Source organism: Agelaius phoeniceus, chromosome 13, assembly GCF_051311805.1.
Source record: "Agelaius phoeniceus isolate bAgePho1 chromosome 13, bAgePho1.hap1, whole genome shotgun sequence".
Classification (NCBI taxonomy): domain Eukaryota; kingdom Metazoa; phylum Chordata; class Aves; order Passeriformes; family Icteridae; genus Agelaius; species Agelaius phoeniceus.
This window is the reverse complement of record NC_135277.1, coordinates 16,417,541-16,445,027: the sequence shown is the minus strand read 5'-3', so window position 1 is coordinate 16,445,027 and position 27,487 is coordinate 16,417,541. Positions and strand designations below refer to the sequence as shown.

The following is a 27,487-nucleotide window of genomic DNA, read 5'->3' as shown; positions in this document are numbered from 1 at the left end:
TGAGACTTGCACTGTTGTTTATGATGATCAGTGACTGTCCAGATGCCTCTAAGTGGTTCAGACAAACCACAAAGCCGTGGTGGTTTTGTGGCCTTTGGGCACTCCCATATAGGAAGCCCAGGTTGAATTCCCACTGCTGATTTTTTCAGTCTGAGGACAGGCCTGGCAGTGGGGAGAGGTTTGTGGTTGTGCAGCAGCCCTGACTGGACTGGTGCCCAAGAAGGCTGATCAATGCAGTTTATTCTGCAGCATAAAAATTGCAGCCCCATTGTCAGGGCCAGCAGCACTAAAGGTACATGGGTTTCCCTGGAGGAGGACAAACCAAAGGAGCCCTGTGCCAAGATGTGTGATCCCAGAGGAGACCAGAGGGTGCTGGTCCCAGCTCAGGAGCCTTTCAGTGGGGGGAGATTTCTGCAGCACACAGCATTGCAAGCACATGTCTAATAGGTGCATTCATTTTCATATGCTCTTCATTGAGCAGGCCTGATTAATTAGTGCGTGTCACCATCTGGTACTTACAGAGACTATTCATTTTTAAAATGTTGAAATTGTAGGGAATGTTGCACACCAATTAAGTTCTTTTTAATTGGATTATTTTAGTATAAAGTATTACTGGAGAAGGCCTTCATTGTGATTCAGCCAGCATGCATCCAAAGGAGACCTGCCAGCCTGAAATTACCTAGAACAAAGGCAAAATGCCTGAAATGCATGTTTATTACTATCTTCATGCACTCAGCAAAGATGATGTCAACAAATAAAAGCTCCACAGAGACATTTCTGCATTGCTCTGCAAGCTTCCTGACACGAGGGTATCTCAGCTGATCCCTGCTTCATCTTTGCACTGCAACTCCAAATCTGTCATCTTCTCCCTCTGACCTGAAAACTGAAATATGCTTTTTCCTTCCTGACTGCTTGATACCAACTCAACAGGGCGAGGCTGAGCCCTCCTGTGCACAGCTGTGTACCTGCTGGAATGAGGGGCATTAGTCTCACATACCCAAAGAATGATTTGGCCTTTAAGGTTGATAAATAATCTGTGCTGACTCAACCATTTAGTGAATGAAGTGTCACGATCTGCTGTTGGGAGCAGAAGTTGTCTGTCTGTGGTTGCTCCTGATACTGACTCACTGGGTGAATTTTAGTTCCTTAACGTCACTGCACTGCAGTGGTTCCCTCTATAAATTGTGAATAGTTCTGTTTACCAACTTACATAAAAGGCTTTGAGATACAGGGATGAAATGCAGACTGTTGATGTCACGTATTTGCTATTAATACTTTCTTTACAAAGCTGATGCTGTTTTGTAAGTAACATCTTGTCATTGCCTTGGTTTTGCATGGATTGAGCGTCTTCAAATAAGTTTTGACATCTGAACTACTCATTTCAGAAGAGCCAGGAGCTCTGCAGGGTGCACATTCCTGTTCCTTAGCAGGCACATGGAGTGTCAGTGGAAGCAGGGAAGGTAGGGAAGAAAAGACAGCAGGTCACCTGCAGCTGGAGAGATCTGAGGCGTGACTGCCTGGATCTCTCATTGCCCTGCTTTGTTTTGGAGGTAGTGTAGGAATCCAGCAATGTCAGGGTGATTTTTTCCTTGTCTTTGTGTGCATTTTCAGTCCCTTCGATGGCCTCTGCTGCCCCCTGCCAAGCTGCAGCTGGTGACAGCCATGGAAGCAGCAGCCTACTGAAAGATTTCATTTCTCTTATCACTCCTAATTACTCTCACCATAATTACCACACATGATAGAGAATCTGTAGTTGAAAAAGGAATTCTTTTTAAAGGAGAGGAAAGCAGCAGAATGATTGCTTTTAGTTGTCCTGCAAGGAAGAAACCGACTTTTTTTTTAGAATGCAAATGCTTGCTTCAGCATATAAAGGTCACTGTGGATTTAATTTGAAATAGCGTAGGAGTGCTTCTGATTTCAAAGTACAAAAGTAGCACAGTGTTGGAATTGTTTTGGTTGTTTTCTTAAGATCCATTTCCTCTGGTTGGAAGGTGGCTGTTTCCTCTGTGGTGCAGCTGCAGGCAGTGTCAGGGCCTGTGACAGGAACTGCTCGTCCTGCTGTGCCCGAGCCAGTTGCAAACCCAGCTGGGGTTCACAGACCAGGGAGTCAGTGGCTCTTCTGTTCCAGACTGTCACAAATCATCCTGGGGTCAGGGCTGGGTTCAAACCACTTCTATTGGCTGTTGGAGACCAAAAGAGCTGGGACATCTACACATGGCTTGTATATACTGTGTGCAGGTTCCACAGCTGCATTTCCACAATCCCAGGTGTGTGATTGCTGAGGGGAACTGCTGCAGGCAGCACCACTGGCACACAGGGTGGGGGTTTGGGATGAAGGACAGGGCTGGAGTTGTTACTGTCTCTAGAGTTGTTACTCTCTCTGGAGTTGTTACTCTCTCTGTGGTTCTGCTGAGTTTCCTGTAGTTCCCATTCTCAGGTTGAGTGTAACCCTTCTCTGGCTTAGAGGAAGTGCCAGCATCAGTGTCAGGGCAAAGGAGAGTGACAGGTGTGACACAGGCAGTGGTTTCATCACGTCAGGATGTAGCCCCAGGCAAGTGGGCACTGCAGAGCTTCCTCAGTGCCCCCCTGTTCCTGGCAGGAAATGCCTGGAACACCCTAAAGCTGCCTGCCTTCTGAGGGCATTCTAGAGCAAGTGCAGCTTATGCAATTTCAGAATCACACGGTAAATTTTAAAACCCACACACAAGCACTAACCTTTTGTTTAAATTGGTTGTTCAAAGCTTTTATGTGATGGAGAAATATATTTTTCAAGAAAGCATTTCGTTTAGATTCCCATTAGTGTAACTTTACTCCTTCTGCTTGTTAAACACATGAAAACAGGGAGCTAACCAGAGTATAAAATTCTTGTACGTGCTCTCTCTCTGGTTCTAGGAGAACTATTTCTTAATGTAATTTTTCTGCTTACAATATATGGCCTTGCAAAGTGTTGAAGCAACAAAACTTGAGAGAGATCAAGGAACATACAAAGGCATTTTACTCTGTATATGTAAGATAAAGTCTGAAAGTTTGGGCAGATCTCAGTCTGGCAGAGTTTCTATCTCTTAGGTCATACAGAGAAAGCTTTTGGCAGTGGCTTTTTGGCAAAAAGCTTTGTCTGGAAACATATTTAGTCAGCATATGAAATGTGATAGCCCTGGTAGCACGGCTGTGTCTGCAGGCACTAATAGAGTTAGGCTTCAGCCCCATCTGCTGTTGGATCAGGATGGCTCTGTTGCTTTGCCAGCACAGGCCAGCCCTTGCCAAAACACAGAGCAGGACGTGAGGAGACTGACAAACCCCTCCTGGTGTCAGCTCTCCTCATGATCCTGTGTTTGCCACGCTGATGAAAGGCAGTGGTGCCTGAGAGTTCCAGCACAGCCTCCCTGGTGCTGCTCCCAGCCCAGCTCTGTGGGGCTGCAGCTGGACCTGCAGGGGGGTGGCCCTGCCCTCTGGGTGTACCTGGGGGAGCAGCAGGGATATCTGCACCACAAGGCCTGTAAGGATAGAGCATTATTGATTCCCAGTGCCTGTGCTTACAGAAGTAGCAGTGGACACAGAGATCCTTTCCCCTCAGTGAAATGTCTCCGATAATTTGAGTTATGCAACAGTGACGAAGAGAACAGACTTGCGGATTTGGCTCAGGAGGCTTAAAATCTTCGGGCATTAATTCATGAAACTCTCAAATCCTGGATACTCTGATGACTATAAAGCACAGCAGATTCGTGTTTGATTTTTACTTAAGGCTGATTGTTTCAGGAAATAAAAAGATTCACTTTGAAAGAGATTTTCAGTTCTTCTTCAGTTGTTATTTCTGGAGGGGTTAGGTAGAAAAGCTACATGTGAAACAAATCAGGGACTCAAAATCCTTAGCTTTGTTTTGAGGATATCAGAATGGTTTATTGCCATTCTGGTAAGCAAAAGGAGAAAAAACACTGACTTTCTAGAAAGATTTCCACTGTATTGTTATCTGACTTTTGCAGGACATCAGAACAGCCTATCTGTTCAGCCAAAATACCTCTCCAGTTATCACTTGACTCTGATGAAAAAAGTGCTAAAATGGCAGAGTTTGGGATTGCTTGAACACATTTACTCACTTAAGCTGAGCTTGTTCACATTCAAAGCTAGAACAAATTATCTCAATTGCATTTAGGAGAGTAAACAGACTCTCACTCTTCTCTCTCATGTCTGAGTAGTTATGGTGAAAGCATAATGTGTAGTAATCTTTGGGCTTATATCCTCTTCCTGCATTTGTTTTATTGGACAAAATTAAAGGTCAATGGTCCTGAACTAGTCAAGAGAATTACTCTAAATTCTCAGTCATTGCCATTTTTCCCTCCCTCTGCTTTAGGTAACATAGGACTTAACTGGCAAAGTTTAAATTCTTTATGTATGAGAAGAATGATAGTTGCAATTTGGTTTTGCATTTCAGTTATATAGTTTTGTAAATGAAGACATCAGCAAAAGGCTACTTGCCCCTTCTACATTATCCCTAGCATGAAAAATGTAATGATCAAGCAGATTTTCCCCCATTCTCATCCTCTCTGTGTTTGGTGTTCTTGCAGCATGATCACTGCTCCGGGAAGTGTCGGTGCCGGGTGAGCGGAGCAGAGCCCATGGAGGAGACTCCTGCCATGCACTGAGCAGCAGGGCTTCAGGCACAGGGCTCTGGGAAAATGTCTGCTTGCAACACTTTCACTGAGCACGTCTGGAAACCCGGTGAATGTAAGAACTGCTTCAAGCCCAAGAGCTTGCACCAGTTACCCCCGGTGTCAGAAAAGAAGCCGCTCTCCCATGCCAACCTGAAAGCCAATGCGAGCCAGAGCAGCGGCCAGCGCCCGGGGAGGGGCAGCGGCAGCTTCCGCCCGCCTGTGGCCAAGAAGCCGACGATAGCGGTGAAACCCACCATGATGGTGGCAGAGGGGCTCTGCGGGGAGCTGGCCACGCTGGAGCAGTGCGAGAACAAAGCCCTGCCCGGGGGGTGGAACCGCAACAAGGCGGTGCTGAGCAAGAAACCACTGAACAATAACAATGAGGAGGAGATCGAAGGTTACAGCCATGTTCCCAGGCCGTATGGCAGCAGCGAGGGCGTGGGGAAGGTACCCAATAATAATAATAATGGGCTGACAGAAGTTCTGAAGGAGATTGCGGGTTTGGATACCACACCTCAGCTCACTGGAAATGAAACAAGCGCGAGAGAAACCTTCTTGGGAAGGATAAATAATTGTTACAAAAAATCCTTAGAAAGGAAGATCCCTCCAAGCTGCATGGTGGGTGGAATGAAGGACTCACAGAGTAAGCACGTTATTCTGAGTGGAAGCACTGAAGTCATAAGTAATGAAGGTGGACGTTTCTGTTATCCAGAGTTGTCTAGTGGAGATGAGAGTGAGGATGACACGTTTTTTGGCAGCATGCAGGAAGAGCACGAGAGCTGGGATGAAAGTGATGAAGAGTTGTTAGCAATGGAAATCCGCATGAGGGGCCAGCCTCGCTTTGCTAATTTCAGAGCTAACACCCTGTCTCCTGTTCCGTTCTGTGTTGACAAAAAATGGAATACTGTGCCCCTTCGGAACAAGTCTCTGCAGCGGATCTGTGCCGTGGATTATGACGACAGTTATGATGAAATTTTAAATGGTTATGGGGAAGAGACTGTGATTCTTTATGGGCAAGAGAGCATGCAGAGCATGGTATCTTCTGATTCTACATCTCCTGATTCTTCTTTGACAGAAGAGTCTCGTTCTGGGACAACCAGCAGTTCTTCCCAGAAGCTCTGTAATGGAGGGTTATCTCCTAGCACTCCTCAGGACCTCAAAGTGATTGAACCAGAATATGAAAGTCTTTGTGACAATCAACAAGTGAAGGATGTGCCAAAAGCACCCAGAAATGCTCTGAAAAGTCAGGAAACTCACAAGGCAGTCCTTGCACTTCGCCTGGAGGAGAAAGATGGCAAAATTGCTGTGCAGACTGATACGCAGGAGAATAAAAGTTCTTCAGATGTTGCTGGTCAAGCCGTGACTATTAATTTGGTGCCTGTGGAGGAGCAAGCTAAACCTTACAGAGTGGTGAACATGGAACAGCCAGTGTGCAAGCCATACACAGTAGTGGATGTATCAGCTGCCATGACCAGTGAATGTAAAGAGAACCAGACTGAAACCTCAGAAACCAAAAAGGCATCATCTAACCCAAGCTCACCAGTAACCCCAGGCACACCTATTGCATCCTCTGCAGCATCACCTGTACGTGTACACGCCAATCTGAAAAAATCCAGCGCGATCAGATACCAGGAAGTGTGGACTTCCAGCACTAGTCCAAGACAGAAGATACCTAAGGTGGAACTGATTGGAAACAGCTCAGGACCTTCCGTTCCTCCCAGGAAGACAAGCCACAAGTCAGCTCCTACTTCACCTACAGCTACAAACATTTCTTCAAAAACCATCCCAGTGAAGTCTCCCAATTTGTCTGAGATAAAATTCAACAGTTACAACAATGCTGGCATGCCACCTTTCCCTATTATCATTCATGATGAGCCCACTTACGCTAGGAGTTCCAAAAATGCTATTAAAGTTCCCATTGTAATCAATCCAAATGCCTATGATAACTTGGCAATCTATAAAAGTTTTCTAGGGACAACTGGGGAGCTGTCTGTCAAAGATAAAACTACAAGTGTGATAAGCCATACCTATGAAGAAATAGAAACTGAAAGTAAAGGCACGGAAGCCATAGGCAGCAAATCCACTGAGTTGCCCCAAGCAAAGGGGGCAGCCAGTAGCTCTGAGTGCAGGCTGGGCTCTGTGGCTCAGAAGGTCCAAGAGTTCAACAGCTGCCTCAGTAAAAGCCAGATATCCCCACAGAGAAGTCACAGTGCTGACCACAGCTCCCCCCCCAGAGTTCAAAAGGCAATGCAAGAGCCTGCAGCAAAGGCAGATGTGACCCCAGACGGTTCTGTCGGCAGCGGGGGTGGCAGAGAGAACGCGAGCACGGTGCTCTCACAGATTGTGGCTTCTATCCAGCCTCCACAGTCTCCTCCAGAAACACCTCAGTCTGCTCCCAAGTCCTGTAGCGTAGAGGAACTGTATTCCTTACCCCCTGAGGGAGATGCTAGTAAAAACACCCTGGTACGACCCAAATCTCTGTTTACATCACAGCCTGAAGTGGAGTCCTCCAAGATGGAAAGCACTGCCATTAAAATGCAGAAGGATCCTCTGTCACAGCCAGCTGCCACTCCCTCTCCAAAGGCAGCACGAGCCACCCCGGGCGCCACCAGTCCCCAGGCAGAGCAGGCCCCGCCATTCCCCCCTCCACGCTCCACCTCCTCTCCCTACCATGCCAGTAACTTGCTGCAGAGGCATTTCAGCAACTGGGCCAAGCCCAACAGCCCCACCAGGTCCACAGAAGCCGAGTCCATCCTGCACTCGGAGGGGCGGCGCCCCGATGCCAAACCCAAGCGCTGGATATCGTTCAAGAGCTTCTTCCGCCGCAGGAAAGCTGACGATGAGGAGGACAGGGAGAAGGACAGGGAGAAGGGGAAGCTGGTGGGTCTGGATGGAACTGTGATCCACATGCTCCCCCCGCCCCCAGTGCAGCGGCACCACTGGTTCAGCGAGGCCAAGTCGGAGTCGAGCGAGAAGCCCTCGATCGTGTTCATGTACAGGTGTGACCCTGCACAGACCGAGCCCCGGGCTGAGCTCCCAGCCCAGCCTGGGCTGGACTCTGCCATCACAGAGGCACTGGCCAAGGACAAGGGGGAAACACAGGAAAAGCCTCCAGAGAGCTCGGAACAAAACGCAGCCAGCCATTCCTCACCACCTCAGGCTCCCAAGAAAATCCCCAGGTACCACTCAGCTGTTTTAGTCACTTACTCTGTTGAGAGCTGTCCTGTATATGCTGCTGAAAAGGGAGACACTAAGGAGTTTTATTACATTAACGCCACTTTTTCAAAGTATATTTATTTTAGGTAACTTAAAGAGTATTTTAAAATCTTTCTGCTATGTTAGATAGCAGAAAAGATGTAAAGCATTTACTAGAAGCAGTACCTGATATTTAGAGTTTGTCTTGCAGGCTCACTCATGTGTCACAATAGTCATGTTCCATTGGATCAGATCCATTCTCTTGAATTTCTGCTTTAAGAAAGTGTTTCTGTGTTATGGGAAACTTGAGAATTTCTCAGCAGAAATAGGAGGCAACTATTGAGAAGTACAATAGAAATGAAAAGATCTGTGACTCATGGAAGGTGTTGTGCTAACCTTACCTCACATGCCCAAGAATTCAACAGATGCTAATTAACCACACTGCAGCATCACTGCAGCACTCTCAAAATAAACCTTGTAAAAAGGTAGTAACAGAATTAGGGTACCTACAAAATAGTGTTATGTCTGTCTTGCAAGGCCTTAGCAGTGACTGTACTTTGTCCCCTGGCACAGTATTAGATCCAGCAAGAACTGGTCACATCAGTAGCAGTCAGTCATGTGGGCAGAGTAGAATTCCCTGAGTGCTGGACCACAGCTGTGGATGTGTTAGAATTTGTCTTCCAGTGTTATTACACAAACCAATTCCAAAGTAGCCTCAAACTTGAATTATTTATTTCATTATAACAACAACCTAATGGGAGGAAATCAAAAATTTTGTGAAGTGTGAGCCCCAGAAAATGTATCATGGCAGTGATTTTGGTTTTCTTTCTCCATATTCTGTACAAGAAAACTGCAATGTTTTTTAGCTAAAAACAGTTTTAACTTAATAGAAATCTCTGTGTGAGCATAGTTACAGCTTACCATAGACTGACTGCCACTTGTCCTAAAGCAAAATCACTTGTTTTCTTCCTCCATACAAGACAAGTGCCAGAATAGTGCAGTCTCTAGATTTGCCCTAAATGAATTGGTGAGAAGTAGCTGCCTTTAGAGGGCAAGTTAAAGGATTGCAGGAGTTTGTTCCTTTACAGGAATCTGGTTTCCTTCTCCTGTCTCTGGGGCAAGCTAGGGAAAGTGAGGCTGATTTTGGTTCCAGTGCCATCAGGAGCTTGCCTGGCTCCCAGCTCTCAGTGCCCTGCTCCTGTGCTTTGGTGAACCAGGGCAGAGATCCAGGAGAGAAGGAGCTTGGCAGTCACTGCTCAGGCACAGCAGCTGGCTGATGTGCAGGGGATGGGCAGGAGGCAGCAGCTGCCTCTGTGGCTGGTGAGAGGAGCAGCCTGCCAGGGATCCTTGCACTGCCCTGGAGATGGTGCTGTTGGGATGTGTCCTGTTCTCCTTCTGCCCTTCCTTTTGGAGGCAGTGGCTCACTGATCTCTCATTCACTCATTCCAAAAAGCATGTTGACTCTTTAGTTTTCTTCAAGTCACAAGGATGTTGGTCAAAATCATATCTCAGAATTTTCCCCAGTGAAAACTGGAATTTCCCAAATGTTAGAACTGGAATTTCTTCTTTCTGACAATATTGTTCCCTGGTTTCTACAAATTTCAAAGAAAGTACACTGAGGTGCTGAGTTGTGGGAGCACTGGGCAGTGGGTAGCTTTATGCTTCAGTTCTTATATTCTTGATGCCTTGAGTTATTTAGGGTTTTTTAATACTTTTTAATGTTGTTAATGAGACCAAGTGAAGCCTTATAATGCCACATAATGAAGGGTTTTATTGTTGTTTAAGGGGTTTGGCTTTCGTTTTCAATATCCTGGTGGGTGAGAATCAGGATTTCTAAATGCCATTTTTGCTCAAACAGGAGGCATAACCCATGAGAAGCTTTGCTTGTTTTGTGTTAACCCTCCAGGTATTAGTACAAGGTTAGCTGTAATTCAGGCTAAAATATGTGCATGAAAAAGATGTTTAGAATGTTCAGTTAAGCCTGCAGAGGCTTAGAGGAGAATGGATGACCTGAAGATAGCCATCAGTGAACAGGACACTTCCCTAACTCAGAACACCAAGAACAGCAAGCTCTCTGAAAAAACAAACTGATGCCCTGGAAAATAAGATAAGCTTTTAAAATGTCAGATTACTGGGGGGGTCTCAAAAGCAAATTTAATGAAGATCCAGTATTTCCTTACTTTGCAATGGATTACAGAGCTGCTAAAGATTGATAACACAACTACAAAACAGCTGAAGGTATTTAAAGTTATCACTAGAAAGGTCAGTTTTCCCTTTGAACAGCACTTGCAAAACTATCAGTTTTTCAGAAACCTGAAAATGATCTCTCATACAAAGGAACTTGGTTTTGATTTGTCACTGTGGTTGTTTCTGTTTGATGGCAGGATGCAAATACGCTAGTTCAAAAGGAGCTGGCAAATAATGATATATTAAATTTACTGGAATTTGTAGATAGATAATTTTTGCTAAAAATCAGCAGTCATGTCATTTTTATCATTAGCTAAAATGTGAGAACACCTTTAGTTCATGAGCCAGCAGTTGTTCTCGGGTGCAAAACCTAAAACTGACCAAAAGATACCATGGTATTTCTGGCCTGAGTCACTGTAATTGATGAAGGTGGGACAGCACAGCTGCAATCCACTCATCACAGGCTGAATAGAAAGATCCTTCAAAGGCTTTGTTATCTTATGGATCAGAGTGTTCCTATTGGAGTTTCACAAGGTAAAGACTTCTCTGCTTCATTGAGACATCACTGCTCATACCCAGCAGCAACTTGTTAGATTGAGACATTTCCTCAAAGCAAAGTGCAGCCCAGTGCTGCTGCTGCCTTGGCTGTCTTCATAAAGCACATCAGAGCTGAACTAATCTGAGCTGGGCACAGCCATCTCCATTTCAGTTACAGGCTAAACTCAGGAGTTCCCTTTCACAGCTGCAAGTCAGCCATAACTTTCCTTTATGGGATCTTTGGGCCAGCCTTGGATGAAGTGAAGATAAAACTCTGTTTTTCCTGAAATACTTCCTTCAGGTAGTGAGGTCTGTATATTGATTTTGTCTGGTTGAGATAAGGAAGCATTTCTTCATAGCTAAATTTGTGATCACCAATCTAAGATTGTGTTAATTATTGCAAAGGGATTTGATCTCATAACTGATAGATCTGAGCTCTGTATAGAGGAATATGAGTGTTGTGACAGATCACTCACTGGAAACAATGGGAATCACTGTTCTACAACAATGTAGCCATACATTAAGATCAGGATTTCATCCAGAGACAGGCAGGAATAACCACCACTGCCACATTCCACTTTCACATTGTGTCTGATCCAGTCCTGCAGATTCCACAGCTGCTTCAGAAACTGCTTGGGAAGATAAGAAAATCTGTGAAATCACAGTAGGGCTCTGTTTAAAACAAAGTCCTTCCCTCTTTGGAGGGCTTCTGGTATAACTCTTAGGGTGAGGGTCTCACATGAACCCAGAACTGTTTAGGTACAGCCCAAGTAAATTGATGAGCATTTTCAAGGATGTTATAGATGAAAAGAAATTCCTTGCTTGAGCAAGTCTACTGAAATGGGAGAAATTCTCCCTGAAAATTTAAGGTGGATCATCTCTTCCTTCTTGTCAAATCCTTGTTAGGGCTTTTCTTATCTTGGTGTCAGCAAGCTTTATCTACCTTACTCAGCAGTGCTTAGCAGTGCTTTTAAAAGTATTAACTAGCTTTCTTCTACCATTTCATCTATTAAAAACTTACGAGGTTTTCCTTTAGAACATTTTCCAATTCTAACAGAATTGGAAATTCTGCATGTGCATTAAGCAATAAGTTTGGTAACATCATAAGTTTGGTTTTATGTGAGAACTTGTAAACACCAAGAACTGTTAAAGATCCAAGTAGAAGGGACTTTACCATTGATTATTTTATAAATTTAGATTAGGAAATGGTAAATCATGTATTATTGTTCTTAACTCCTCTAATACAGTCTGTAAAATGGAAAGACTGAAAACCTAAAATGGATAAAAAAAATATCTTCTTTATAATGCACAGTTAATCTGTGAAAGTCATTACCATTAAGTTTCAGTGACACTAAAGAGCTTAGCAGAATGTCTTTACTGGATTATCAAGTGTACTCCCTTTATCCGTGCAAACATCGCATTATACGAGATCTAAAAAAAAAAATTCTCAAGCTTCAGGACTAAGCCAGCTTCTCAATAATCAGAATTAGGAATGAACTTCATGGCTTAGTAGTTTCAGGTTGTCATTTGAGAAGTTTGTTTCACTTTCCTCTTCAGTGACAGTTGGTGGTGGTGAGGAGGGACTGAGCTGCAGGAGCCACTGGAATGCTGAAATGTTTTCTGTATGCACAGTGCCCTGTGACTGAGACCTGGGCACTGCCTGTCTCTGCCCAGGGCTCTGCAGGAGTGGAGTGGGCAGTGTTCTGAGGAGAAGTTCCTGGGCAAGGTGGCCTCTGACCTCCCTCCAGCCATTCACCTCTGCATTTTTCCTCAAGCATTATTCAGTCAGTTTAGGCTTTATGTTTGCTTTATAAGCTTAAAAGTGCAGGGCCTGAGGGCATCTCAAAGCGTTCTCTTTGAAACTAATATAGCTACAAATTACACAGTTGGGTTTGTGTGTGTGCAAAGCAAAGTCCTCTTCCTTGTCATCTCCAGCTGTGCAGCTGCCATTGATGCTGCTGTGTTGATGTCCACTTGGGGAGGAGATCAGAGTCTGTGCTGGCCCCAAGGCCACATCTGCTTTTCTCTGTCTCTGTCACTTATTCCTGCCACTGGGATTTATGTGCTGTCTTGCACAGAACTGTGTTCCCTCACCTTTACCTCTGGATCTGACCCTATTTCAGGATACACTCTCACAATCACTTCTTATGAGCCTTCCACTTTATCTCCCTCGTATTCGTTGCTGTTTATTAATCTCCCTAATTGAGCAGGCGTGCTCTGAATAGAGGAGAACACAGGTCACACAAGAGCTGTGATTCCAGTGTCCTCACCAAAATTAGCACCCTACACAGGCAGCTTGCTGCATCCTGCTGTTCCTAAAAGACTGAGGCGAGTTAGACCACATCATCTTCTGGCTATCCTCCAAAAACCATGCAGGAGGAGAGCCTGAAGGAAAGAGAGGCATTTGTCCCTGCAGAAAAATAACACTTTTAAGACAGTTTTGAGCCTGTGCACACGTGAATGACAAGTATATGAATTCAGTGGGGTGTTGTCTGATGGACAGTCATTTTTATGGCAAGTTTTTTTGCTTCACATAATCTCAGCTACTTAGGAAAACAGACACATTCTCTGCATGCAGAGGGCTGCTTCCTCCACTAACTGAGTAGTTGTTTAGCTTCAGCCACTTGTGCCTGAGGAGCAGAGTTCTCTAAGATAATTAATTTCTATGAAGTTTGTTTTTGAAATAAAAAAGGGGAGAGAAAAAAACTTGGACAGAGGAGGCTGCGCCCACTGTGCTAGATGCTAAATATGTGCTCTTATGCAAGGCATCAAAGAATCCATCCTGGCAAAATATCTATAAATATCCCAAATAAGGAGATAGCTGTAAGTATGACTTGTTACCAGTAAGCAGATAGAAAGTTACACAAAATCAGGTTTTAATGGTTCTAATCTGAGAGAACTGCCTGTTTGTCAGCTGCTCCTCTTTCCTCGAAAAACCAGCCATTTTAACTGTTTAGTTCATGAAGCAGCTGGGGATGTGGTTCTTGGAGCTCCCTGAGTGAGGATGGTTCCCTTTTTACTCCTCCTGTGTCCTGCCAGCACCACTGAAGGGCTGACATTTGCACTGTGTACACAAGCTTGATCTCTCTGTTCTCAGCGTTAAGATACTGGGAAGCATTTCCCCATGGATTTCATGACCTGACCTCTAATTGCTATGGTTTAAAATGTATTCTTTTGAGGCCCTGAGTACAGATTTGAGATACTCTCTAACTCTTAACAATAGGTTAGTGTCACTTCCTGAAGCTCCCGATGAGAGCTGAGCTGTGCTTTTCCCGCAGCAGTGGGATGAGTGAGGCCATAGCCCATTCCAGAGCAGTGATGCAGCCGTGCCCTGGCCCTGCAGGGAGGCAGGGCAGGAGTTAAGGAGGCAGGGCTGCTGTGCTGGCTGCTGGCAGGGCCCAGCCCCCGAAGGTAAACACTAAGGTGCAGTAGGTGTATCACTCTGTGCAGAGTTCAGCCCTCTTGCTCACAGCTTGCACAACTTGTAGCACACCAGAACACTGTGGAATCAATGGCTCGCCAGAGTTTCAAGACATGATTAAAAGACTCAAGAAGGCCCTGAAAGAATTTCCTTTAATGGGGAATTGTGTGAGTGAGTACAGTGGGTGAGTTGGTATTTTTTTTTCTTTCTTCCTTTCTAGCTGTTGGTTTACTTTGGCAAAATGCTTCTGAGCTTAGGTTTAGTGTATGTGCATGCATGTGTCTGGTTTGGAGAATGAGTATGTTCTTACCTCACCAAGTGATACTAAAAAGTTACTTTGAGATGTGATAATTCCTGGTTTGTGGCAATGACAGAACTGTGAAGCTATTAGAACCTATTTCTTCTTAAAGAAAACATTCCTGTTGAGGAATGCAGGTATGTATATTATTTACAGCAACTACAAGCCTTCAGTTCAATTATCCTGAGAGCCTTGTTACTGCTTTAATTTTATGTCTGCTTTACTCTGAAATTACCAAGGTTAACTCTTTAATGTGGATATATTTATGGCACATGGAATGTTCTTCACACCATTCCTATGCATGGTACTAAAATGGAACAAAAACTGGTACGCTGATTAAAGATTTCATCTTTTTGAACTGATGCCATTTTTTCTCTTTTACTAACAAGTTCTAATGAGTTTGGTTTGTGTCAGCCTGCAGTTAAAATTCATGAGTCTGAGCAGAAACAGCATGTGCTCACTGCACTGTCCTGGGTCTTGTCATGCAGAGCATTGGCATGTTGGAACCTTTTACTGGGAATTGCTACGAGATTGTGTCCCAGGATTTTCAGGGGGTTGGCTTTGCCATAGACAAATACCTATAATTTATTATGTTAACTCTTTGTGAAAGTTCGAAATCCTTATCACAAAAAATAAGTATCTCTACAGATACATGATGTGCTGATTGTTTTTTGATGGAAGTGTGTTACTCCTGTCCCTAATGGAAGTCACAAGTAGTTCAAATTCTTTCTGTTGTATTTGATCAGGCTGTAGTAGTGAGAGCTAGCAAACAGCACATATGCTCTTGAGATTTGGCCTGTAATGAGTATTTGTTCCTGCAAGTGAGAGAACATAAAGGCATGGAAATTTTTTTGCTCTGACATGTTTTTGTGCCATATTATTGATAATTGCTGTTATATTTTCAGTATGATTGTGGGGTTTTATTAAGTCTCGGCTTTTTTTCATGCATATAATGCATCATTTTTAAATTATACTGCAATAAATATATCCATGGAAACCAAGTAAATGCACAATTTTCAGAGTTCTGTGCTGTAAGTCATCACAGTGGGATTAAAACTTCATAGCTAAGAGCAGGCACAGAGGAATGTCTTCAGTGCCTTCTGCAGTTGGCCTAATGCAGATAGATTTTAATGGTGGAGAATTTTATATGGGAGAGAGATTATTGGCCTAAATGAGGTCTGCTTCCCAGAGTGTCAGTTCCCAAAATCCTACCAGGATATGAAAATGTATCATTGAAGTTTTATGCATTTATTGGGACTTAATCCTACTTCCTATACCCTATTATATTTGTTTGAGGCACAATTGCTTGCACTGGCAAAAAGCACCCTAAACTCTGCTGCTGTCCTGAGTCCCACTCACTTTACCCAGAATCATGCCTGCATATTTATGAGCGTGGATGTTGATGTAGTCAAGCTGTAAAACATTTTATTGTAGCTTTTATATCAAAGGCATGAACTCTTATATGCTATATATTATTATAATCATGATAATAGTAACTACCATGTTACTATTTCAATCACGAGTTGTTCCTTCTCACTAAGGGAAATAAAAACTGTAGATGATTGTTCTTAGAAAAGGAGGGTGCAAGCACTTCCTTCTTTCCCAGCTGACCCCGTCCCCAGGTGTGCCCAGGCTGGCTGTGCAGGTGACCTTGTTGTGTCTGTTTCAGTCAGGTGCCCGAGGAGCCGGCCCTGGAGGAGCTGTCCCCGCGTGTCCCCAGGGCGGTGTTTGTGAAGCAGGACAATGGGGGCAGCGCCTCCGTCATCCCGGCCTCAGCCTCCCGCGGGGCCCCGGGCCAGGAGGAGAAGGAAGAAGCTCCAAATTCTCCTGATCTGAGTACCTGCAGTGCTACCTACAGCAACTTAGGTGAGTGGACAGGAACTGGATCTGATTTTGGAGACCTTTTCAGTGTGTGTAGAGTCTTTTCTTCTAAACAGCTCCATACATCTTCATAAGGGTGGCTTTTAACTGCTTAATATTGATTTACAGAAAATAAAGATATATAGTCTCATTCATAGCCAAGAAAGTGAAGATTCAACAAACTCAAAGGTTTGTTTTCCTGTAATTTAAAACAGTCTTTTAATTGCCCTTAGTGATGAATATCTCAGATGATTTTTAAAATCAACATTGTTTTATCTCTTTGGAGGAATTTTTGTCAAAGAGGTTTAAAATACAGAGCAAATTACCTAGTTTCTTTAGAAGGAATAAATAAAATTCAGTATTTTTCTAAACTTCATCAAAAGATAGGGCTTTTTATTTTAGAGCATCAATAACTGCTAGAATATTTGTACCCATTTCTTGTTGGCTCAAACTGTTCTTTCCTGGTCAGAGAGTTCAGTTTTGGTCCTTCCCAATGAGATACAACTGTCCTAAAGGTGCTACTCAAAGATTACTGAATTCCTGACTCCTTAAGAGATCCATGGATGCAGGGCTTCTCTGGAAGATAAGGGAGCAAGATAAAGCAGCATCTCCCAGTGCACAGTATCAATATCATCAGCCTGATTTTCTAAAGCATTTTGATTTGCAGTACTGTGAATTCAGGGATACCTAGAGCCAGGTTTTCTAGAACAAAATATCTAATTTATTTACATTCCAGGATATCCCAATACAAGTTTTTTGAACATCCCAATCCTGTACACAGCAACTCATTAAGCATTTGGCCAAGAGTAAAGTGATTGTGTTGAGATGGCTCATGAGTACAGAGAGTTTGGCATGTCCACACAGGTTTCAGGGATCAAGGACTGAACTTTAAACCCTCAGGTGCACACATTCCTTAGACATTCAGTGAAAGTGTTGCATTTTTTTGCTTAAATGTGAATTAGTGGTAAGCTTATTAGTGCATTCTGCTATTAAAACATTAATTAGGTATTGTTTATAAAGCATAAGGAGGAAAAATATCCTGTCCAAGTGTGATGCTTACATCTACCAAGAAATTCCTCCTCTGAGGAGGAGAACTAAAATCTGTATCTTTATGGTGAATTACTCATAGATCTAATGAATTATTTTCAATTTAGTGAGGTATGTATCTGTATCTATATTTGCTGTATTTAGAAGACAGGGACGTTGCAGACAGAATCCTGGCAGTTGAGGCCTGGCTGCATCAGAACTGCCTGTACCATGTTTATCCTGTGCAGCAAAATACCATCAACACTGGAACAGCTTGCTCAGAGGAGTTTTGGAATCTCTGTCTGTGGAGATATTCACAAGTTCCAGCCCAACTGGAGAGGATCTGGACAGCCTGCTCCAGCTGACCCTGCCTGCCTGTCCCAAGAGATCCCTTCCATCAGTCCTGGCCTGTATTAGTGCTGTTCCTAAGTTTGAATGTTTCTTTTTAAAACCATAAAAAATTCAGCCCCTTAGCAATTTATTCAAAACCTTCTCCTCACTGTGGGTTCACTTGGAGCTGTGCTGTCTCCAAAGTTCCCTTTGGTGTGAAAGGGTTAAGTTATCTCTGGGGCTTGCCTGGCTCTGGCTGGGAGAGCTGCCTGCTGCTAGGAGAAATGCTTCCCTAAATGGCACTGAGCTCCCTGGCTGCCCTTCAAAGGCTTCCTGCTTTATTCAGGCAGCCTCACTTTCTAGTTCAGATGGCAACAGAGAGATTTCTAGGTAGGGACAGAGAATAATCCCTACTTGTTTTCACATCTTGCATCACCTGGGCAGCAAAACCTTATCTTTTATAGAATTAACAAATACTGGTATGTGAAACTGGAAGAAAGGATAAAATGAGAAGTTACATCACATTTGACTCTTGCCTCAGCTGCAGTTAGAGCTGCCTGCTACAGTTTGGAGTTTGTAAAATGCATCATGTGCACATCTCAGTTTGCAGTATAATGCACAAGGTTCACCTTTTAAACTGATCTGATACATATTCTGTGGTTTTTATTAAAAAGCAGATAATATGTCTCTACTTTGATAAAAGGCTAATCTTCAATTCTGACATGTCATGATGCCTTAACACTCATGGAGTGTCATGAACAGAAATAATTGCAAGCCTTGGTGAATTTTCACCTGCAGTCAGGTAATAGTTTATGTCAGGTACTGCCCTCAAACATATTTGGTTTGGCCTCCCAAGAGACAAACCTTACAAAGCAGAGGATTGTCCTCCAGGAGTCAGGTACAACATAAAAGAGTTGGGGCTTTTATGATGATAGGATAAGGTGTGTTCCTGGCTTGTGGAAATCAGAGGAAACTTGAGTAGGGGGAGAGAGGTTCTTGACTGCCATGGTCACAGTCAGGCTCTGGTGCCCACAGTTTAAGAAGAATGTTTTAAAAATTGCACAGGCTCTAAAGAAAAGCTTTGCAAGTGCCTGGTATTGTGGCAAGCACTTCATAGGGACTAATTCAGAATCTGAATCCATTCAGCTTATCAAAGTAAGAGTCTAGCTTGATCATGGTGGGGCTGCTCATGTGGTGAGCAGAACTGCAATAGGGGGACCTGTGGTATCAACAATTTAACAAAATCCAGAGGCTGCCACTTGAATCAAGATGAAGAAACAAATGTTCAGATGTGTAAGGGAGGATGTTTCTTTTGTAAGGGGTTCTTTTATTGTTACAGAAGTTAATTCAGGTAAGCCCTGTAACTGATGATAAGGAAGACAAAGCCTTTCCTTTACAAATCTTTAAATTGTTCTGTCTTTGTCTGAATTTGTTGGGGAAATTGACTTGATTGAATTTGCATGGCTGTAAGTAGATTAAGGTATTCTCAGTATACTCAGGATAGTTTTTCTGCCATTGAAAAAAAGAATAGGTTATTTCTGCCACTGAAAAAAAATAGCTTATTTCATTATCAGCTGGTTTTTTCTTTACACCTAAAGAAATGGGGAAAAAAGGAGGCTGAGTTTCTAGGCTTTGTGACTGCTGACACTGGAAAAAAATCCCAATCACAGTGTCTGCCATGGGGCATTGCCTCAGTCAGTCAGTTGGACCAGGGCAGAAAACAGTGCTTTAGCCAGGCTGTAAATAAAGTAATGAGATCATTGTTGATGAAAACAGTTCAGTGACAGACAGTGATTATAGCATCAGTCTGGTGCATTTTGTGTAGTACATAATTAGCACAGGTAATGTCTAAGGTGGTGCAATGGAGGGTGGGCAGCAAGACCTGACAAGTCACCAAGCAAACAAAGTGAGACTTCTCTTACTGCATCTCCCAGGAGACCTGTGCCAGTCTCAGGTTACTGCTGAGACACTGCACATGCACCACCATGGTACTTAACAAATGTTACCTTCCCTTTCTCTACCATCTCTAATCATTCTGGTAAGATTTTCACTATTCAATGAACACTACATGTGTAAACAGTGGAGGATTTAGTGCAAATCTGTCCAGGGCAGTTTCATAGCATGCATTTCAGTACATGCACAGCATTTATTGGAGCTGGGGCTGTGAAGCATGCTGGTAGCTTTTGCTGTGGTTGGAAGGTACTTGATGCATTTGTGGGTTTGTTTCATGGTTTGGTTATTTTTATCAGCCAGGATAAGTGTTTATTAAGGAGTGATGTCAGATTTGATAGTTTCAGCAGCTAGCATAAATAGGCTGCAATGCAAAGTCTGATGATAAATTAGTTACCCAGAAAAATTAAACTTAAATGCCTTTCTCAGTTGTCTTTCAGAGTTTCAGAACTCTGCATGGTGTCTGGAGACTTAAGCATTAATATTTAAATAGTGTAGTGAGATTCTATAATGGAAGATCTTATTGAACTGTAGAATTATTTAAAGCTCTCTAGAAATCTGCTGTCTGTAAAGAGTTAAATTTTTTTTCTTTCATTGAGCAGTCTGGAATCCACTTCAAAGATCTCTCAAAGTGGTAGCCTAATATTGTCCCTATTCTTCTTTTCATTTTGCCTCCCAAGAGTGTGGCTCAGGCTGAACTTGCAGTGTTGGAGAGTCTGTGCAGTAGGTAAGGCAATGATGAGTTTAAACATGCAAGGGGAGAAGGAAAGGATAGGCAAGAAAAAGAAATTAATGCTCTGCTGGTATTTCTATGCAAAAGGACATTCTTGTGCCTTTGACAGGGACAACATTTAAGAGAATCTTTTTCTTGCTGGGCAATGATTTTATAAAAATTGGCCCTGTAGTTTCCTGCCATGCTTGGGGAAAGCTGAGCTGGAGACTGGCCCAAGAGCTATGAAAGAAATGTACAGTGCTGGAACTCAGCATAGAAACAGTGCAGACAGGAAACTTTTCAACTGGATAATACAGATGGTTAGATTTCAATATGGAAAACTTGTTCTTGTGGGAAGAAACCACACTGTAACATAGCATGTTATACAAACTCATTTTTTCTCAGCTGAGACTACTTGAAACAGTAACTACAGAATGACTTGTACATTCAGTTCTCTGGAACCTGCCACCCCCTCCAGACATCTGAAAAAACAACTTCTGGTTATGAAAACCTTCTCCAATTCTGTTTGGATGTCACAGTGCCAGTAGCTGTGCAAAAGCAGCCCTGGTTGCAATCCCAACTCTCACCTCTGTGTGAGTGACTTTTGGAGGACAGAGTCATTAAAGCAGTCAGAAAACAAGAGAATGGAGCAGTAACACTCTTATAAATCTTACCTTTCCTGGAGAGAGCTGCTGCTGCTGCTCAGGATGTGCATCTGGCCCTGTTTCCCTCTAGCAGCTGTGCATCCTTGGGTTAGCAAGTCCCAAAGCAAGGCCCCTTAGCAAAGTGCTTCCTGAGCAGTGTCTGTAAAACCCAGCAGCCAGGCTGTCCCAGCAGAGTGGGGAGCAGGCTGAGGAGGAGAAAACAGGCAAATGATCTTTAGCACAGAGTGTTGCTGGGGAGAAGTACATAGGTCACAGATTTTGTAAGACTGAGCAGCTGTGGAAGGGGACACATGTTTGCATGAGTAAGAGAATTGGGTATCAAGTAGAAATGAACTTGTCTCAGGATTAAGCAAAAGGCATCTGGATGTGTGTCTGGCACACAGACATCAATTCTACTTCTGACTTGGACCCATACCACACTTCACCTCTGCAAAAGGAACTTCAGGACAGAGCTCCTGTAGTGCCCAGCTGGCAGCTGCATTCGATGCTGTGCACAGCAAACACTCACTGCAAATCAAAGGAGCAGTAGGGTCCCCCCAGCCCTCCAAGAGTTACATTTGTTTCAGCAACCTTTACAATGATTTGCAGTCTTCCCTGAATATCAGGTATGTACAAAACTGATCGAATTTCCTGCTCAAAACTTGTTTTTTTAAACATTGGAATAGCCAGACTTATCATTAAATCTGTAAGGCTCTTCTGAGGCTTTCTGGAGCTTAAACAAAAGATGGGGATAGAACTTTCATTTGGGATGCTGTCTCCTTGGAGTGACTGACAAGAGAACAATTGTTAAGAAAGCAGGGTCTGAGGCTGTTTTGTTTGTGGATACATATAGAAATATGATCCTCTCTGATTTTCTGAAATTAGGAGATGTATTTCAGCATTCTATCCCAGCACTGCAGGCTTTGGTACATCCTGGCCATGTGGATTTCGGGTTCTGTAGTGTTCATAAAAACTGTAACAACCTCTCTTAGCACACAGAGGAAGCCAATTTCTTTTTGCAAACTGCAAATTCATTAATTATTAATTATGGGTTGAAGTGATGTAATTCAGATCTGAATCTTAGATCCCCCCAGTCTTCCAGTTTAGTCCTCTCTTTACAAGGATTTTGTGGGCTTGGCAGTGTTAGGTTAACAGCTGGACTCTGATCTTAAAGGACTTTTCAGCCAAAATGATTTTATGATTCAGCACATTGTAAATAGTCAAATAGTTATAGTGTCTGTTCCCTTACTAGAGAAGATGCTCAGCTGCAGTTATTCAGAACATCCATTTCAGGTCTGCTGTTTTCAACTGTCAGAGTTGGCTTCCTACCTCACAATGACAGTCAGTGAACCTCCCAGGAGAAGTAGAAAGCTTATAAAATAATTTCTCTGAAAATAGCAGTTGATTGGAAGGATCTCATCTTGATATGAGTAACAACAGTTTAATTGTCCCAGAGCAGTGAGCTGGTCTTTTGTATTTTTGTGTTTATTAGTTTTTATTCGCCATTATATTATTGTCATTTATTTATTCTGCATTTCCAAGGACTCTGGCACTTATGAAACATAAATGTCCTTGATTAAAGCCATCCACAACACATGAAGGAAGTTTATCTTCCCTGGATTCACACAAATGTCTGAAACTAGAAAATCCCAGCCTGTGTGTTTGTAATTTGCCATTTAGGATCTCTTGAGTAAAGCCAGGTCTGGTTATCTCTGAATGTAACATTGCCAGCAAAGGTACCTGTGGCAAGTTAGGAAGGGAAATGCATTAGAGAAGTTACAGTCAGGGGGAGGGCACAATTTTAATTGCAGGGTAGAAACTACTTCTGTCAAATTATGATCCTGCTCTTGATGGCAATACACTTGTCAACTTGAGTGAAAGTTGGCTTGACTTCCTTGATTTCACTGTGTGAATCTGCTGGGGCAATCCTGACTGCCTGATGTGACCTCCAGAGTATCTAAGCTGTTATTTGTGTCTGGCAGTTTCTGGATTCCATTCTGAAATAGGATTTTCATGTAATAGCATTTCCCAGTTGTTTCATGGACTGTTATCCACCCTTGGTTTTAACACATTTGAATAGAAAATAAGAAATAATATTACAGTCAGTTGACTGCAGAAGAAATTATAGGACACTGGGTGTAATTGCTGAAACTGGACTTGGCCAAAGTGTCAAATGGAGGGGCTTGGTTTTGCTTGCAGTTCTTGTCCTTGGTCTGCTGGATGTAAAATGGCAACTCTGCTAGCACTGAAGCTGATTTCAATATAAATGACAAGGTCAAATCAAGACTGGCTGGATGTAATTAGAAATATATGATGCTGATTTGGTCATTTACTTTCTAATTAGTTCATCTTTTCATATATGTATTTAGGGGTTTTTTAAATGTTGGGGGGTGGGCAGGTCCTAGTCAGGTTTTTGGGAGTTTTTTGCCCTAAACTTCTTTTCAGAGTGCAATCAGGAGCACAGGAACAGCACATATGAAGTACTTTAATCTTCTCTCACTATTATCTTATTCCACAGGGCAGTCCAGAGCAGCTATGATCCCTCCAAAACAGCCCAGACAACCCAAGGGAGCTTTGGATGATGCCATCGCCTTTGGAGGGCTGGCAGACCAGGAGACAGTGAACAACTTGCAGCCAACACCACCTCCACTGCCAAAGAAAACAATTTTGAGAGCGAACACAGAGCCAACTCCCCGAGACCTCCAGAAGCAGGCTCTGGAGAACAACCTGTGCATCATGGCCAACCCCACCTATGACATTGACACCAACTGGGAAGCGAGCAGCGCCTGCTCCTCGGTCAGCCTGGAGCTCAAGGTCCTGGACAATGAGTCAGGAGATTCCTTGGACAGGCCCTCAGAGAAGCTGAGGGCAGCCACCTCGGCCACGAGCAGCGTTTCCAGCCTGGCCACCGGCAGCATCAAGGAGCGCTGCTCCACCAGCATGGAGTCCCTGAGCGGGCGGCGCCTCCCGCAGGCCAGGCAGGGCCAGGGCGTGCAGAAGCCGCAGAGACAGGCGCTCTACCGGGGCATCGAGAACAGGGAGGAGGTGGTGGGCAAGATCCGCAGCCTGCACGCAGACTCGCTGAAGAAGCTGGCGCTGAAGTGCGAGGATCTGTTCATGGCGGGGCAGAAGGACCAGCTGCGCTTTGGCGTGGACAGCTGGTCGGATTTCCGGCTCACCAGCGACAAGCCCTGCTGCGAGGCGGGCGATGCCGTGTACTACCCTGCCTCCTACGCCAAGGACCCCCTCAACAACTACGCCGTCAAGGTAGGAAATGCACAAATGCTCACCCATTGTCAGGGTAGGAGGGGCTGCAGAAATGCTTACCCATTGTCAAGGTAGGAAATGCAGAAATGCTAACCCATTGTCAGGGTAGGAGGGGCTGCAGAAATGCTAACCCCCTGTCAGGGTAGAGGGGCTGGAGTGTTAGGGAAGATGAAACAGGAAAGCCTTATAAATATGATGGCCTGGCAAAAGATTTTGAGAATATGGAAACTATAAGTGAGATTGAAATGAAAGCAAGCTTTGAGATACCTCAGTTACTGAACAACGGGAAAACAATGGTGTGGCTGACTGAAGGTAATCCCCTTTTGATGGAACAACACCCTCTGCTTGCAGGCAGGTCCAAGGGTCAGAGCAGACCCTGCCAGCTTGGCAGAAGGGATCCAAAGAGGAGTTTTTAGGGTTTAAAATGTAACACAGTATGGCAATGCAGTGATTCTTATAGGCTGTATGGAAATGCTATAGGATGTGTATATTGTACTAGATTGGTTAGTGAGAATCAGAATATTCAACACAGAAGATGATTTATTGTATTGTAATTGGGAACTTCGCCCTCTTGCCTCTTACCCCTTCTACTCTCTTACCCCTTTTACTCTCTTATGCTTTTGCTCTCTTGCCTCTCTGGCGCTCTTACCCTCTCATCCTCTCTACCCCTCTCTTCTCTCAGGCCTGCTCTGAGCTATGGCTGGCAGCTCCCAGCAGGGCCCTGCACCCAGGCCCTTTGCAATAAACCACAAGTTCCATGACCAGGCTGCAGAGATCTCTCTCGTCTCCGTCTGTCCTGACCGTGCTACCCCCGATGCTCCTACACTGGAGCAATGCTAACCCACTGTCAGGGTAGAGGGGCTGGAGCAATGCTAACCCACTGTCAGGATAGAGGGGCTGGAGCAATGCTAACCCACTGTCAGGGTAGAGGGGCTGGAGCAATGCTGACCCATGTCAGGGTAGAGGGGCTGGAGCAATGCTGACCCATGTCAGGGTAGAGGGGCTGGAGCAATGCTGACCCATGTCAGGGTAGAGGGGCTGGAGCAATGCTAACCCATGTCAGGGCAGGAGGGGCTGGAGCAATGCTAACCCATGTCAGGGCAGGAGGGGCTGGAGCAATGCTAACCCACTGTCAGGGTAGAGGGGCTGGAGCAGTGGTAACGCACTGTCAGGGCAGAGGGGCTGGAGCAATGCTGACCCATGTCAGGATAGAGGGGCTGGAGCAATGCTAACCCCAGGCACCAGTGGCAAACTGTGACAGCAGCCACTCTCTGCACCACATCCCATAGTGATAGGGCTGCTGCTGGCAGAGGGTAAGAAGGAAGGTTCCCAAGATACAGGCTCTTTTTCTGTCCACACCCATCTGTGCCATTGGTACCTGCTGTTTAATTGCATGTTTTTGTTGCAGCTCCAAAATTACTGAAAAAAATCAACACATCTTAGTCTTTACTATGGTCACTCCTTAATGACATTTTGAAAGAAAAGCTGTGTTCTTTTAATGTGTGCCAGCGATTTTTTGGAAACTCACAATAACAAAATCCTTTGATTCACCTGCATGCAGAGGAAATTAAATCATCACTCCTAGTTAGGAAAGGTTTCCTAAAAAATTGAAGAAAAGTTCTCCATTTTCAGAGCCATGTAATTTTAAGTGTAAATTCTAGGGCAATAGACCTTTCTGTTCCCATAGAAGGTCTTAGATTTTCACCAGTGCTCATTACCAGCCTTTCAGAAGCTCTGCCTAGCCATCAGTGTTTGCCTTATAAATTCTTCAGCTAACACATTAAAGAAATAAGATTTACTAGATTTACTGCTAACGTATGAGTGCCTAGCTGGCGGCTATCTCACCAGATATTGTTATTTCATGGGCTTTTATATAGGTAGTTCTTTCTGAGTGCTGTAACTCTGCATGTCTCAATGCTTATCTGGTAGGAAGATAGTGAGAAGGACAGCTGAGACTCATAGCACTGTCAGGCTTCCTGTGTGACCTTGAGTAAATCAGTGAACTTCTGACTCCTCCTTGTTGAAACTAAGATAAAACATTTATTGCCTGACCCAGATGTGTGAGGCCTGAGCTGTTATTCCTTTGATTTCACATTCTCACAAGGGTGGTGCTTTACAGGAATCAAATGTTGTTACCACTCCTACATGGTTGTTTACAAGATATAAAAAACTGAAAGGTAAGATTGGTGCAGCTAATATGTTTTTCTGAGACCTGAAGAGGTATCTTTTTAATGCAGATATCTGGGTCTAACCATTTCTATTGTGTTAATTATTAAGGACTTCTTATTGGAAAAGACGTGAAATGAAATGCAGATGTGTTGGAGCTGCCATGTGCAGTGGTACAGAGCAGGCAAGGAGAGCCAGCCCATGAGCCTACCTGCAGTCAGTTGTGCTTCACAATCAGCATTGGCATTGCTCATGGCTGCCTTGGAGGGTTTACTTTAATACAATGATGTAAAATGATTGCTTCTAGGGCCCAAAGTGGTATTTTTCTTTATTGGCAGGTTTGAGTTATCACTAGTGTGATATCTCTTTGCACATCACAGATGTGCCTGTACAATATTCCCTGACAGGCAAGACCTGTGCCATTGGTCTGTTATCTCCTGTCCTCCAAAATACATTTCCCTTGTAGAAAGCCAGAGAGAAAAAAGAAAGCAGGGTAGCATGGTCAAATAGGTGCTAAATTTTTTTTTCATAATTCAGATTTCTTAAAAATAGTTCTCTGACTAACAAGGCCTATTGCCTGGTAATAGATGTGAGTGAAGTATCCACAAAACATCCTTGAGGCAGAGGTCACCAGGAGCTGTTGTGCTGTTAGGATGAGAGGAAAAGTTCCTCTTGAAAATACCCCCCTGATATTTACTGTGGTAGAGGAAGGTGTTGGCCCCAAGCTGATCTTTGACTTATAAGCCATCAGTCCAGGTTCAGATTTGTCCAAAAGCTCATAACCACAGATTGCTGTTTCATTATACAGAGATTTGGGAATTTAGCTTTAACAAATATGCTCGTTTTTACTGCCATGGGTGTATTTTGTGTGAGCCAAATTACAATAATCTGCCTTCAACAAATAACCTGTGTCTTCCTGCCACTTTAAATCCCTTGTCCCCAAAACAGGGTGGAAAAAGCAGTGAGATGAAAATTGCTGGTGTGCCAATTGAATCCAAAACAGTCTTCCTGTTATATTGGATCAAGTCTTAGAAATACACTTTGAAAGTGTATATGGAGCCACATCTCTGGATGGTGTAAATTAATGTAGCTCTTTTCAGTTTTACAGAACTACCCAAGCAACACTGGCTAACAATTCACACAGTTCTTAAGTTTTATGATTTTAATATTAGACCTGAGAAACAATGTCATAATGAGATTTTTTAAATTATTATTCTCTTTGTAGAAAATCAGAGATTCACCCCC

At 43.7% G+C, this 27,487-nt stretch overlaps 1 protein-coding gene across 7 annotated transcripts in view; it reads left to right on the top strand.

Annotated features, from left to right (window-relative positions):
• Window positions 1-27,487, top strand: part of PEAK1 (pseudopodium enriched atypical kinase 1) — a 111,541-nt gene that overhangs the window by 70,088 nt on the left and 13,966 nt on the right. For 6 of the 7 annotated variants that reach the window (XM_054642121.2, XM_077185641.1, XM_077185637.1 and 3 more), the window contains 4 exons: window positions 4,563-7,828; window positions 14,057-14,173; window positions 15,957-16,153; window positions 23,328-24,076. In XM_054642121.2, coding sequence (XP_054498096.2) covers window positions 4,674-7,828; window positions 14,057-14,173; window positions 15,957-16,153; window positions 23,328-24,076 — 4,218 coding nt within the window. In that variant the 5' untranslated portion in view covers window positions 4,563-4,673. The remainder of the gene's footprint in view (window positions 1-4,562; window positions 7,829-14,056; window positions 14,174-15,956; window positions 16,154-23,327; window positions 24,077-27,487) is intronic. The other variant, XM_077185642.1, reaches the window with a different exon arrangement.